The sequence below is a fragment of the Arvicanthis niloticus genome, chromosome 3, assembly GCF_011762505.2.
Source record: "Arvicanthis niloticus isolate mArvNil1 chromosome 3, mArvNil1.pat.X, whole genome shotgun sequence".
Taxonomy (NCBI): domain Eukaryota; kingdom Metazoa; phylum Chordata; class Mammalia; order Rodentia; family Muridae; genus Arvicanthis; species Arvicanthis niloticus.
This window is the reverse complement of record NC_047660.1, coordinates 2,645,849-2,660,366: the sequence shown is the minus strand read 5'-3', so window position 1 is coordinate 2,660,366 and position 14,518 is coordinate 2,645,849. Positions and strand designations below refer to the sequence as shown.

General features: G+C 45.4%; 1 protein-coding gene across 5 annotated transcripts in view; it reads right to left on the bottom strand.

Moving 5' to 3' along the window:
- The window catches only part of Dock9 (dedicator of cytokinesis 9), a 252,226-nt gene extending 249,124 nt beyond the window's left edge, over positions 1 to 3,102 (bottom strand). For 4 of the 5 annotated variants that reach the window (XM_034499085.2, XM_076930554.1, XM_076930562.1 and 1 more), the window contains exon 1: positions 2,725 to 3,101. In XM_034499085.2, the coding sequence (XP_034354976.1) occupies positions 2,725 to 2,850 (126 nt within the window). In that variant the 5' untranslated portion in view covers positions 2,851 to 3,101. Of the gene's footprint in view, positions 1 to 2,724 lie in introns of all 5 variants that reach the window. The other variant, XM_076930545.1, reaches the window with a different exon arrangement.
- Between the last annotated feature and the right edge of the window lie 11,416 nt (positions 3,103 to 14,518).

Here is a 14,518-nt window from a genome sequence, read left to right as displayed (position 1 = left end):
TAAGCGAGTGCAAAGAGCTGCCTCGAAACATGCTTACACTAAGAGCTTTAACTGTACTGTTCATTTAATCGCCCCGTAACTCTAAATATTATGCCCACTCTGCAGATGAGGAAACTGAGGCCTGTGAAGGTTAAATTACACACTAAGGCTGCACAGTTGGTAAGGGACAGTGCCAGAACTACAGTCCATGCTCTGAACTGGTAAACTTCAAGGGTTAAAAACTAGAACCCTCATGAAGTCTTTCCCCAATATAAATAGTCCTGAATCTCATAGATGAGTGAGACACTTTTTAAAAGGCCTGCCACCAGACTTGTGTGAATCTTTATAAAAGCAAACCATCAAATGGGTTTTTTTAATCAAAGAAATTTGAATAACACATTATATTATTGCGGTCATAAATAATATATTACAGTCATGTAAGAAACTATTCCTAGTTTCTAAAAACAAACACTAAGTATATAGCGGTGAAATGTGTTAAAAGGCCTGAAACTTACAAATACCAGTAAGGAAGGGAGAAAGAGAGAAAGGAAGAGGGAGGGGAAGGAAGAGAGGAAGCAAAAGAAGGGAGAGAGGGAAGAAGGGAGGAAGAGAGGGAGGGAAGGAAGGGGGGGATGCATGTAAACCAAATTTGGCAAACTCTTGGTAATTATTTAGTTCACAGGATGAAACAAAGGTCTAACACAGCAAAATCAATTTTGTACACTTACCCTTAAGCTCCTCAAATTAATACAAAATGATTTAAAAGGACTCACAGATCTGAGTCCATAAGAGGGGGGATCTATTCAACAATGAAATCTGCATAGCACATGTTAAACCCTTACATCACATACAGTCTTGGGCCGTCTTCCCGGCTACTTTGAGTCATCTGGTGAGAACTGAGCATTTAGGGTACTGTAGGTATCAGGTTAGCACTAGGTGATCAAAGCCGAGCCGGTCAACACTTTCATCCAAAAATGTATGGATGGGCCAAGAGATGCTCACAGGACAGAGATGGGCCAGAATTTATGTGACAGGTGCACCTGCTGTGACTTCCTGGCAGATACAGGAGCCGCAAGAGGAAGAGGGTGGAAGGTGAGATTCATGGGTAATTTTTAGTGCCTTGAAACCTCTCCCAGACTCCTCTCCTGAACTGCATTCCCCCATCTGGGCCAGGAGCCTTCCCTGTACCTAAGCTGTCATCATCTTCCTCATAGTTGTAATAATTTCATCACAGATTATATCAGACAAATGACCACAGACAGACAGACAGACAGAGATTAAGAGTTGAGACACCAGCAAAGCGTCTGGCTATATTTAAGAGTACCAAGGGAAATGCATATTACTAAAAGTGTCATTAGACCTAAACTGAAGTACGTCCCACGTAGGAATACTGGCTGTCAACGGGCCATCCTCAAACAGGAACCAGACAGTCAAGAACTGCAACACACTGACTGGTGGGGCACTGTGGAAATCACAGCACAGTAAAATGTTTCATTAATTCCACTTTTTCCTGACATCCCCGATGATCGACGCACCCCAATTAAGACAGAGTTCCAGCTGAGAGGAGAGAGGAGCCACAGGGGTTGAGACTACTCTCTCCTGCAGCTTCAGAAAGCAATGGTGCTTCAGCAGCAGAAGTCAGCAGAGTTTTCAAAGACACGGCCAGCCAGGTTCTGGCCCACTCTTCAACTGACCAAGTTCCGTAAAACTGAAAAATAAAATCCCCGATTGCCGCAAATCAAACTCAATTTTGAGAGATGTCGGGTGAGTCGGCAGGGCTGGTAAACGACAGAAAACTCAAACTGAGCAGACTGGATATGGAAAGCAACACACATCTCCACCAGCATCGTTCAAGCAACCCCGTCTGCCCAGGAAGGATTTGCCGCTAAAGCAAGCATCTGCCCTGTGTCCATAAACAACGCTCCTCGGCAATCCCACACACACAGCAGCGCAAAGGCCGCAGACACTATTTTCAAGGCTGATCTCCTCACATGTTCCAATGAACACACCCACAAACAAGTCCCCTTCAAGAAAACAAACGCAGAGGGCTGCTAAAAGTTTCCAGCTGCCCTGAGGAGCTCCCTCCAGCACAGACTGCTCTCTCCCGGCACCAGCCCAGCATCTGAGCGTGCCCTCTTTTCCAAATACAGCAGGGCCATCCCTGGTTGTGGAAAAGTTGATTTTTAAAACTTCACCTTCTTCACACCCAGAGGCCTGTTCCCAGGAGTGACACGACTGGGTTCATCTTGATTTGCCTTGCTCTGCTTGCCTCACGTCCCCAGACTTCAAAGCAATTTGTACCAAGGATGAAATGAGCAAGCTCACCCTTGCCACTCATAAGAAGCCTCCGGAGACCAGCTCACCACACTGAGCAGAGATCTGCCCACCCAAAACATCCGTGGAAACATCTCTACGCTGGATAGCCGGCTGGGTGGGAAAGACCCCACCTCCCCTACACGCTCTGGGGCCGGGGCACCTGCCAAGCCCCCCAGAACACCGAGGATGCGATGAGGACAGAGTAACTTCCCAGTTGGCAGAAGACAGGTAACATGGGGGCAGGGAAGTAGACCGAGGGCGGAAATTTCCCAGGAGGAGACGAACAGCCCTAGGAGGGCAAGCTCTGGACTCTGGAAGTTGCGGCTCCCTAAGAGCTCTCCCCGCTGCCCGCCCGCTCCCTGTCCCTGTCTGCTCCGGATTTACCAGAGCGCCGGCCAGGCCCGCCCGCCACCTGCGCGCCTCGCTCACCAGGAGCACCGAGCCGCGCACCACCTCTGACACGCTCTGCCGCAGCTCCGCCGCCGTGCCCGGCTTGCTCAGCGCCCGGGTGAACTTCCGAGTCTCCGTCGACACAGGGATCTGCTGCTGCGCCATCCTCCGGCCGTCGCTGCGGGCTCCGGAGCGCTGAGTCTGGCCGGGTCGCGCCGCCGCCAGGTGCGCCCCGGGCACGGGAACCCGCGGTCCCTGCCGGGTCGTCAGGCGCTGCAGCCCGGGCCACGCCCTCTGTGTCGCGTCACGCCCCGAGGTGTTCTCCCCGGGTCTGTGTGCCTGCGGCGGCGCCTGAGCTCGCTCCGGACGATCTCGCGCGCAGCGCCCGCCACCGCTCCTCCATGCCCCCGACCTCCGTGTGCGGCCGCCTCCTAGGGGCGGGGCGTCCGGCGGGGCGGAGCGGGGCCCGGCGGGTGGGGCGGGGCGCCCTATGGGGTGGGGCCTGCGGTGGGGGCGGGCCCGATGGGCGGAGCCTGACCATGGAATCTGGCGACGTCTCCGCCCCAGAGGACACAGACCCTACATCTCGAGCTTCTTCCCGCGGGTCTCCGAAGAGGCTATCGAGGCCCCACGGACCGGTGAGGGTATGGGCTCGCTGGCACCATAATGCCCTGGACAAGGCACCTGGCAAAGTAGTCTTTATTTATGTGACACCGAGAAGACACAAGTCGAGACTAGCCTTGGAGGATCTGGGTCCACCTGGGTCCCCAGACATGTGGCTCGCGGTGGAACTGGACAGCGTCGATCCGGATGGGCGTAGGGCCAACACAGACCTCGGGCCGCGTGCTGCGTCACCTAAGACGCCAGCGCGACTCCTGGACCTCGATTATCTCGGCTACAGCCTGAGGACAACAGACTGATGTGACTCAGCGGCACTGCCAGCCGAAAGCACCGCGAGTGCCGAACCCGGGAGTCCGGGGTCGCCGTTGCTGACGGCGTACCTCCGAGAGGACCGTCTCCTGCAGCCTCTCCTGCCTTCCCCCAAATTTCCCTTCTCCCTCGTAAAGCACGAGGGCACAGGCCAGCTCGGCGCGGAGGAGCAAGCAGGAGTGTTGCTCTCCGCCTACGCGCATGCTCTGTGGCTTCCATCGGGGCGGGTTCTCCGTCCCAGAGTCCACCTTCAGGAAGGCTCCACTGATTGGTCCGGCTACTCAAGCCACACCCACCACCACCACTGATGGACAGCTTCTTACCTGCCTGGTCAGCTTCCGAGGCTTGGCCTTGAAAACCAGAGGCGGGGCCGGGGGATTTATGAGGGCGCCTCCTGATCAAGTCTCTGGAGACTTTTTGGAAAAAAAAATGGAATTGTGTCCCACCTCTCCACAAACCCAAATCCCTGGCCTAAAGCTAATCTTAGAGCTGAATACCTAGTTTAGAGACCACAACACCACCGTTCTGGGCTTAATGAGCAGGCCTGACACATTAAGATTTAGAGCTCGGGTATGCAGCTAATACTCAATAAATGCTTGCTGAACTGGATTCTTTTCACCCTATTGAGTTGAGTTCACAAGGTGTAACACTGAACAACATGGCAGGTTGAAAGATTTTTTTTTTAAGTTCCTTGTTTAGTTTTTGTTGTTTTTGTTTAAGTTTTAGTTTTGGTTTTAGTTTTAGTTACTTTGTGGGTCTGTGTACCTGTGTCCAGTGCCCGTGGAGGACAGAGGCTTTGGGATTTTTTTTTTTTTAATTACACACCAGATATTTTTCCTTCTCTCTGTAAACCTGGAACATCCTAGACTTTTCTCAGACTACAGTCACATGATAATAAAACAGAGGCAGGCCAACCACACCCTGCTTTTTGTGGAAAAACTAACACGTTTTGTCTGACTGTCCAGGACTTGTGTTTATGCCTCTGAGCTACACTGAGGACAGCTACTCTGTTAAATGAACTGAGACACAAGTCTGAATCATACTCTCTACTCAATCTCTAAAAAATCCTCCCTACATTGAGGGAGAACCCTGATCTTTTCCAAAACCAAAAGAAATTTTCCTTTGTGTCTGTGATGATTCTAGTAAGTACTGAAGAGATCATCAGATTTGAGATTTTGCATACAAATGACTACTGCAGACAAATATTTACAATTCAAGCATTTACCCATCTTTTAATGGCCTTAGTGCATGATGTCTTATTTGCTTGAAGATATGTACATGTTGTAATGATATACTAGTTTTGTTTTTCAAAGTGTCTCCTCCAGTTAAGGCTGGTCTTGATTCATGATGCACCTGCCTCTGGCTCCCAGTGCTGGGATTACAAGCAAACATTCACTGCACACCTGAAAATATAACTCTTTAAATATCAGCTATATCTTGAAAGAGAATTTCTATTTTCAGAAGAAAAAAGTAAGTAACCTATTTAGAGTAGGTACCCCTGGGACCCGGAGGCGTGGCTCAGAGTTACAAGGACTGGCTGCTCTTCCTGAGGACTGGGGTTTTAATTTCCAGAACCCACGTGGAGTAGCTGCTGTAACTCCAGTCACAACTGCCTGTAACTCCAGCTGCAGTGGGATCCAACACGCTCTATAGCTTTCAAAGACACACACTCATACATACACATAAATAAAACTGAAAGTTAAATCTTGAAAAAAAAAAAAAAGCCCTACTATTCAAGAAAAGGGACAAATTGTAAACAGCCAACATGATGTCCAGAATAGTAAAAAATCAGATACATTACAAAACCCCCACAAAGGCATAGCCTGGTGTTCTATCTGAAACACCCTAAGGAAGGCATACACATACAGAAACCTACTAAAAATAACAAACCAGGTTTGCAGTGTTGTACGATACGAGATTTATATTCAAAGGGCATTTTATTTTATCTGCTGGCAATTGAACAATCCAAAACAAATTAGGGAAACAATTCAGTTTACAGTACCATCGAAAAGAATAAAACATTTATGCCTAAAGCAAACACAAGACCTGCACATTAAAAACTATAAAATGTAACTGGAAGGCGGTATGGAGAGACTTGCCATGGCATTGGATACAAGGCGTAATCTTATTAAAAGGAAAGCAGAGTGTAGTGGGCTGTGCCTATAGTCCAGAATTCGGGAGGCTGAGGCAGAAGGATCGTACATTTGAGACCAGCCTGGATAAGATGCTATGTTCTATGTTGAGGCCCACACTCTGCCTCAACACTTTTCCTCAACACTTTTGGGGCTAAGTGCTCTGGTCAAGAGAGAGTGTGGCTCTTGGGGCAAGAGACGAGATGAATGGAGACAAGACAGGGTGTGATTCAGTCTCTTCTATTTTCTCAAGTCTCCCCTATTGAAGGGAATTCTGAGGTATTTATATACACAAGTAGGAGAACACAGGTGAAAACATTTTACCACGTGCACCATACAGCTGAGGTCACTAAACAGCAAAACAAGCTATGTGGGATAAACAATATATTTATCAGAGTGTGCTTCAGCTGTTATAGGCTTTTGACAACCAAGTCTTTCATCAGGGTATATGGTTCCAGATGGCTGCAAAGTTGATCTAGCCGCTTTCTACTAAAGTCGGCTCCCAACAGTTCTAGGCCAGTCTAAGTCAGCAGGGAGACTTTGCTTCAAACAATAAATCGTAAAAATGGAAATAGTCCCCAAATTAAGGAACGCACAATCCCTATCAAAATTCCAGCTGGGTGTTTACAGCTGTGAAGCTATCATAAAGTCACATGGAAGTGCAAAGACCTTAGAATATTCAACACAGCCATAAGAATAAAACTGACCCTCATAGCATTGGCATAAGGACGGAGATCCAAACCAGCGATGTACAATTAACGATTCCAAATAAGCAAATCCACTATGGGCAGAAGCGCCATGACCACTGGATGGGCATAGGATGTTCTTTTTAACAACTTCTGCTGACACAACTTAATATGCAAAAGAATAAATTCATACCTGAGCGTCAAATAATATCTAATTATGTGTTATAGTATAACACACCAAAGATGTGAAATGAGCTAAAACTATAAAGACTTGGAATGGAGGCAAACACTTTTATGAACTTGAATGACAAAGCAGCTTCAAGCAGAAAAAGCCAAAAATAAATAAATTGGGATTCATCTAAATTGAAATCATGTTTCAAAGGACACATTGTGCAGGACTAGCCTCCAAACCAGATTGCTGCCATCTTCAGGAGTTTGGGTGCACCTGCTCACCAAAGATCAACAAAGCTGGGCTTGCTGACTGCTGATGCTCCTCCCTCTTGGAAGGAGGGGGTACAGGAGGATCAGCCCCTTCCAACCAGATGTATGCAATTCTGTCCTAATTGCACATGGTCGCAGGGGTCTCTGGGGAGGGCTAAAAGACATAGTTGGGGAGGCTTAGAGGAGAGGCCTCCATCTACACAACTGTAGGAGAGTAACCATCCATGCAAGATGCTAACCTTCAGTGTGGCTGCTTTGAAATCATCCACACACCTGCTGAGAGACTCCCACCCACTGCTCTGCAAGTAAACCTTATAAACTCACTGTTTCTTCAGTGAACTTGGTTACTGGGAACTAAAGGAGGAGAGCGAAAGACAGCTACTCAAGGGAAAGAACTGTAGCACCAGGACACGATCAAGAAAGTGAAAAGGAGAGTACTTGTAAATCACAAACAATGAACTAGTCTCCCCATTTAGTAGAGAACACGTAACTCCCTGACATAAGGAAATTCAATCTTAAAAAGGACAAAATGACACAACTGTCTGTTTTATATATTCCTCCAGGTAAACGAATGTCTCCGAGTTCATGAAAAGACTCAAATACTAGTCATTTGTAAAATGCAATTAAAAAAAAAAAAAAAAAACACAATAAGATACCCTTTTAGACAAGGAAGTCTCTGTAGTGGCAGGAAATGAAAAAGAAAGCTGGATTAAAGCCTGCAGATGAGGTATAGAGAAATCAGAATCTTCATAGATTAATAAAACAGCTATTTAGAAAACAGTTTGGGGATTCTTCAAATTTTTAAACATGCAATTAGTACATGACTAAACAATTCTACACTCTAAGCAGACACACAGGTGAACTGAAGATGATATCCACACACAAAATAATGCACTGAATGCTTATAGAGGTAACATTGTTCATTCTAGCCAAAAACTGGAATCAACCCAAATTCCACCACTGACGGGTGGGTAAACCAAGTGTTGTGTATCCAAACATGGAGATACTATTCAACCATAATAAGACCACACACTGCTTTGAGCTATAATGTATATGAGCCTTAAAACATAACGCTGAGTACAAGCAGACACAGAGCCACTCCACATGTGGTTTGATGTATACAGCGTTGTCAACGCATGATGACACAGCTCTCACCTTAAAAGGAATAGAAGATAGCTGATCACAAAGCCAAAGTTGAGTGGCCATGGCCCTAAATTTAGGCTACTCCAAATTCCATGTTCCAACCCAGAAGCAGTCTCACCATTCAGTCGTATCACTTTACAGAACCAAGAAAGTCATAAACCAAGGCAAGTTTAAAATGCATTGGTGGTGTCTTCACTCTAGATGTGGTGGGACCTGGGAGAGTGGAGCCTAAAAATGAGGCGGACTACAACGTCTCATGCAATAGCCAGCTTTATTCAGATGACCTATACTTTAAGAGTTAAGAATCACCTGAGTAAAGTGTCCAACAACAAGAACAAGCTGCACACAGCAAAAACCATGTTTTTCCATACAAGCATATAAACGACTGACAATAGCCGGTTGTAATGAATAATCTGAAGTGAACTCACTCCCACCTGCTGCACCTGGGAGGAGCATGGAAACACAGCCCAAGAACGATTGTGTGTTTTGAAAAGTCTGAGGTCACACGACTCTGGTCTGTTTTCTTGGAGTTTTCTCACAAACACTCAGAATTCCCCTCACACAACTCTGTTCTTGGACCGTGTTCTGACAGGTGGGCACATTGGAGAAGCTGTCACAGCAAGATGGGGGACATTTTTTCTACAGACCTCAGATGCCATCTGACAACATCCTTAGCTTTGAGGTTGGTAGAGATCAGTGATCTGCTAAATGAAAGGTTTTTATCTATTAGTCACAGGATGCTAGTTCTGACACAGAAGTGGGCAGGGAATGGCTACTCGTGGGCTAAAGCTAGCTGAGGTATGGTAATTAGCTCTGGACCGGCAACATGCCCACCTCTTTATATCACCGCAGTTTTAACTGCCAATCTTTGCAGACACAGCCTTGTCCCCAGGAATTCTTGTACACAAAATATCCAGAACCAAAAAAAGAAAATCCACAGAGGCAAAACCTGAGTTTGTGGTTTCCAGAGGCTGAGGAGAGACTCATGGAGAAAACCTGCTAACAAGCATAGAATATCTTCTTAGAGAAAGAAGAATGGCCTGGAACTAAATATGCCTTGAGCCAGAAGACCCAGACTGGGAACATCTTAGAGGGCACTGTGGGGACTTTGAACCCGTCTCTTTGTAAGTTGGGAACCCACTGTTGGGTTTTGAGCCTAAGGAACAAGTCAGTAGATCTGCCCTGTCCCCATTTCTTTTCCTTGATGAACAGATAGAAGACTGCATTTTCTAACTTCCCTCATGGTGGACTAGGATTGTGTAACAAGATCTAGTTAACAGATGTAGTTGAGGTGTTATGTGAAATTTTTATGCCTGACCATAAAGCTCCCTGCCTGATCCTTCAGACTCTCTCTTCCATTTGCCACGCTAACCATGGGAACCAGATGTGAAAGCGGGTGGACTTCTGAGTCATCCCATACAGAAGACGGACCGCTTCCTAATGAGCGGGGTTCGTATTGGACTGGTATGATCAAAAATGGAACTTTGTATCAAAACCACAAGGTTAGGGAGGGGTGGTTACAGTCGTGTTAATAGGCTGAGGGAAGGGAGACATCCCAGAAAATCAGATGGGAGATACCAGTCCAAAACAAATGGGGACCATGTCTATCTATTAATTGATTTGTAAAAACTAACATTCCAAGCTGGGTATGGTTTATACACTGTAACCTGAGTACTTAATAGGTTGAGGCAGGAGGATGGTGAGTTAACTATAAGCCTGCGCTACAAAGAGACCCTGTCTCTATTAACAGAAATGATTTCCACACTTCTGCAAATCTGCTCACAGGCTAATGTGGGAGACAGACATACAAGCTGACCCTGATAGGCTGGGGTGGAAGATGGAGTAGAGGAGAAATGACTGACTTTACAGAGACGAGGCCAGCTTCACAGAAAGGACAGGCCTTTCACTGAACACAGCCCTGTAACCAGTATCCACAAAGGTACAGCACAGAGGACCTGGGGTGAAACAGGTTTACATGATGACATAGAGAAAACACTGGCAGAGCCGGGCATAGTGGTGCACACCCTTAATTCCAGCCCTGGGAGGTAGAGGCAAGAGGATCTCTGTTAGTTTAAAGCTAGTCTGGTTTACAAAGCAAGTTCCAGGACAGCTAGGGCTACACAGAGAAATCTTGTCTCAAAACTCCACCAGCCTGTCCAACGGTATATTATCAAAAGTTATTAGCCACTGGGGTTGAGGAGACAGATCTGAAGTTAAAAGCACTTACTGCTCTCTCAAAGGACCAGAGTTGGGTTCCTGACACCCAAGTGGTAGCTCACAGCCATCTGTGATTCCAGCACAAGGGGCTCTAAAGCCCTCTTGTGGCCCTTACAGGCACTGCACATGTATGGTGCACATATACATGCAGGCAAAACACTCGTGCACATAAAATAAGAATAAGTAAGTAAGCCAATTGGGGAGATAACCCAAAGTTAAGAGGACTGGCTGTACTTACAGGAGACCTGGGGTTTTTGTTCCCAACACCTACATGGTGGTTCACAATCACTGGCAGTAACTCCAGCTCCAGGGAATCAAAGGCCAGCTTTCGACCCCTGCAGGCACACACAATGTACACATACATACATGCAGGCAAAACACTTGTCCACATAAGATAAACTGTTAAAGCAATTTTCTCACTGTTTAAGGAATTTTCATCAAAACAAGAATTTTATAATCCAAATCACTTTTCCTTGCTCACTTAACAGTTCTGTCACTTAAAACAGAATTGGAGTCCTGAGCCATTTCACAGTAAAGAATTACAAAATTAAAGGAGTGCTTTAAAATTATTGTATTTTGCTTTAGGAAAAAAGTCTCGGGGTCTATAAAACACTAACTTGTTTTTCTACTTACTGTGTTTTTGTATTTCTGTTGTTTTAAATCTAAGGCTAGCATTTTTTTATTATCAAATCATCATTTTTACTTTTCAACACAGGGGTTATAAACACAAAAATGCAGAATGTGGGGAAGGGGATGACACAGGAGCATAGGTGTTGAGGGGGAGTACAGATATCTTCCAGAACAGAGTACCAGCTGAGTAAAGGTTCAGGGGACAGGTCACTATGACTCTGCCTATGATTCACTTGTCCTTATCTAAGTTGGTACTATCTGCCATGGCTGCCTATTTACAAGGTCTATGACTACTCAGGCTGGTAGATTTCAATAAAAGCTGCTTGTTTACAATAGATTATAGCCATCTGTTTCAGTGTTTTTCCACAGAGACCCAAGACTTTGTGTTAACAGGCATGTAAGTCAGGCCTATTGCTGATTTTAGGCTTATGACTGATTTTAGGCCTTCAGTGTATAAGCAGGGCTGCCCCTGACATTTCTTCCCTTCTCCAAGTATAGAAGGGCCATGGTGATTCTAATCTTGCCAAGGCGGGGATAGAGGTCTGACCTCCAGTAATTAAAGGGAACCTTGTAATGGCTCCGGTCCTCCTGTCGTTGTCCAGTGAGGCATGAGGGCCATACCCATCCTGATGTCTTTTTCCTGGAGAGGGGATACTTTTGACATCAACCCCTATGCAGTCAGGCTTGTCCCTCAGGGAACCCAGAAACATATTTTTAACTTTTATTTATATTCCCTTGCAGTGCTTAGCCTTGCAGCCTAAGCAAGGATTCAGATCGTAAGGCTAGCATTGTTAAATCAACTTTAAATAAAGGAATCTTTAAACAAAAGAGAGATGTTTTCAAGGCTACTTTTGACAGAGAAAAGGAAACATCAGCGTATCTGTCCTACAATATATGATCGGCTGTTAGATATTTGTTGAGGGTTTCCAGAGAGTGTTGGCAAAGCTGCCTTGCACAGAGCACATCCAGACTCCTCAGGCATGACTAAGGAGGCAGCTTCACCACGACTTCTTTGTTTCCCTTTACATATGTAATTTTGCTCTTCTCACCTCTGTTATACGTAATATTGGTCTTGTTTTTAAAGATTTATTTATTTATTTATTTATTTATTTATTTATTGTATATGAGTACACTGTAGCTGTCTTCAGACACACCAGAAGAGGGCATCAGATCTCATTTTAGATTATTGTGAGCCACCATGTGGTTGCTGGGAATTGAACTCAGGACCTCTGGAAGAGCAGGCAGTGCTCTTAACTGCTGAGCCATCTCACCAGTCCTGATCTTGTTTTTAAACCATGTTCATATTACATATAGATTGGGCAACATCAAGCATCAGATTTTATTTGCTCAGTTCATTTCTTGACCTGTGCACAACACCCAGAACACCATCAATACCCTTTATAACAGTGTGCACTGCAAAGCCAGAGCTGACCTGTGGGTGTGACAGATGGGTTAGTGAAGGATGAGTAACATTGTCTTTAATGCCATTAACTGCCAACAAGATGTTATCGTCACTGCTACATTCCATCTGACTACCTAAGGATCATATGTAAAAACAGTGAATCTATAGTCATCCTAAAGATAGCTTGTTTTATAACATGCTGTTGTATAAAATATGAGGGCATTTACCTCATCAAACAAATTCCCATATTATTCTTGTAAGTGTGTTACAGTTTGTGAAAGTGTACAAACATCATAAAGCAAGATATATTCCTAACTAATTCAGTATTTCTTAGATAAGCTAAAAAAGGGATTTGGATGATGTACTTGGGTTTGCCTAAGAAACAAAAATGTTACCAGGTCATGGTGGCACACACCTTTTAACTCACTACTGGGTAGGCAGAGGCAGGCGGATCTCCGTAAGTTCAAGGCCAGACTGGTCTACAGCAGGAATTCCAGAATAGCCAGGGTTACATAAAGAGACTCTGTCTCAAAACAACAAACAAAATCCAAAATAAAAATTATTTTAGTTTTGTGACACAGAATCTCATATATACCAGAATGGCCGTGAACTCAGTAAGAAGCTAAGGATGGTCTTGAACTCATGACCCTCTTGCCTCCACTTCCCAAGTGCTGGGGTTACAGGTGCGCATCAGTCACCGGACCAAGATAGGGAATTACCATATGGGACAAATAGTAGAATTGACCCCTATGTGTGGAGACAGAAGTTCTAGAATCTGCCAGCTACAGGCTTGGAGACCTGCAAAGCTGATGGTGCTGTTCTAGAACCCAAAGCCCAAGGGCAGGTGGTACATGTTCCAAGATGAGGTGTGGGAGTCAGTCATTGGGGACAAACAACAAACGTTCCTGCCTGAGCAGAGAGAAAGCATCCCCCTTCCTCAGTTTCTTCTATCTAAGTTACAGCTGAGACACAACAGGTGACCTACTCTTGGGAAGGCCAACTGCTTTATTCAGTCAGCTACTCACACCCTAACTTATTCCAAATACACTTTCACAGATTTGCCTAAAATAATGTGTGACCAGTTATTGTGGCAATGTGTGGCCCAGTCAAGTTGGTACAGGATATTATTCACAGGGATGTCAGAGGAAACTGCTGGAATTCAGACCCGGCACAAATGGCTGAGGTGCATACATTACATACCAAAGTGGACCTGGCTTCCAGGTTCTCCCAGCATACCTCGGTCCCTACCTGCTACAGGACATGGCTGGCATATCCTGCCCTCTGCCCTGAACTTTCCAGCCTTTCATACTGCGTGCAAGCTTGTGCACGCACTCTCTCTTTCTCTTCCCCACACCCTCTGTGTCTCTCCCCATGGCAACTTCCCTGGCCTTGTTACTTAGGACCAGTGAACTCACCAGAGAGCAGCTTCCCAGTAAACCTCCTTTATACATTTTAGTTTGGCTTGGATTGGCTCATTTCATTCGTGGAGAATAACTTATAAGAAGCAACTAAAGCTTTCTCCTCAACGATTCCCCTTGTTGGCAAGGATCTCAAGGAAGCTATTAAAGCAGATATTTGGTGGCAGTTTTAATGACTTAAAATAAATATTGTCTGATTGAAACAGCCCCAACCTAGTTTCCTATGGATAAGACAGACCTAGTAAACCTTGCATAGCTTTTCTAGAGAATGCAGTAAAAAAAAGAATAAAAAATACTGAGTTAATGAATTAGAATTGAGGTGGGAGGACTTTGACAAAGCCCCTTTAAAACATATTATTCTCATGGCAGAACAATAGTAATCTCAAAGCCTTTTTCCAAGCTTGAGCCCTGGAAGAACGTTAGCAGAATAACCGAAGAGGGGCGTGGCCAAGGAGAACCCTCATGAGCGCAGCTGGCCTGGCTCCCTCAGTCTTCCCCTGGAGGCAGCTAAGGCAGGTCTCTCCTCTTCTGGGAAACAGTTCCAAAGCCTGAAAGGTGATGATTCAAGAATGCCTAGTCACTTGCAGAGATCACTGTGAAAGGGAAAAAAAAATTTTTTTTCACAAAGCATTAAGAGTGTCAAGAGCGAGGGATCCGTTTTAAGTCTGAAGCCCCTTCCTCCATCAACCATTAACCCTATACACACTGCGTCTGGACAGATCCTGAGAGAGCAATCTCCAAGTGTCGGGGAGTCCATCAGAGTTCTAAGGCAGTAACTATTTACCAGCCAGTAAGGATGCAGTCTAATGATTGACAGACAGGACCTACAGAACC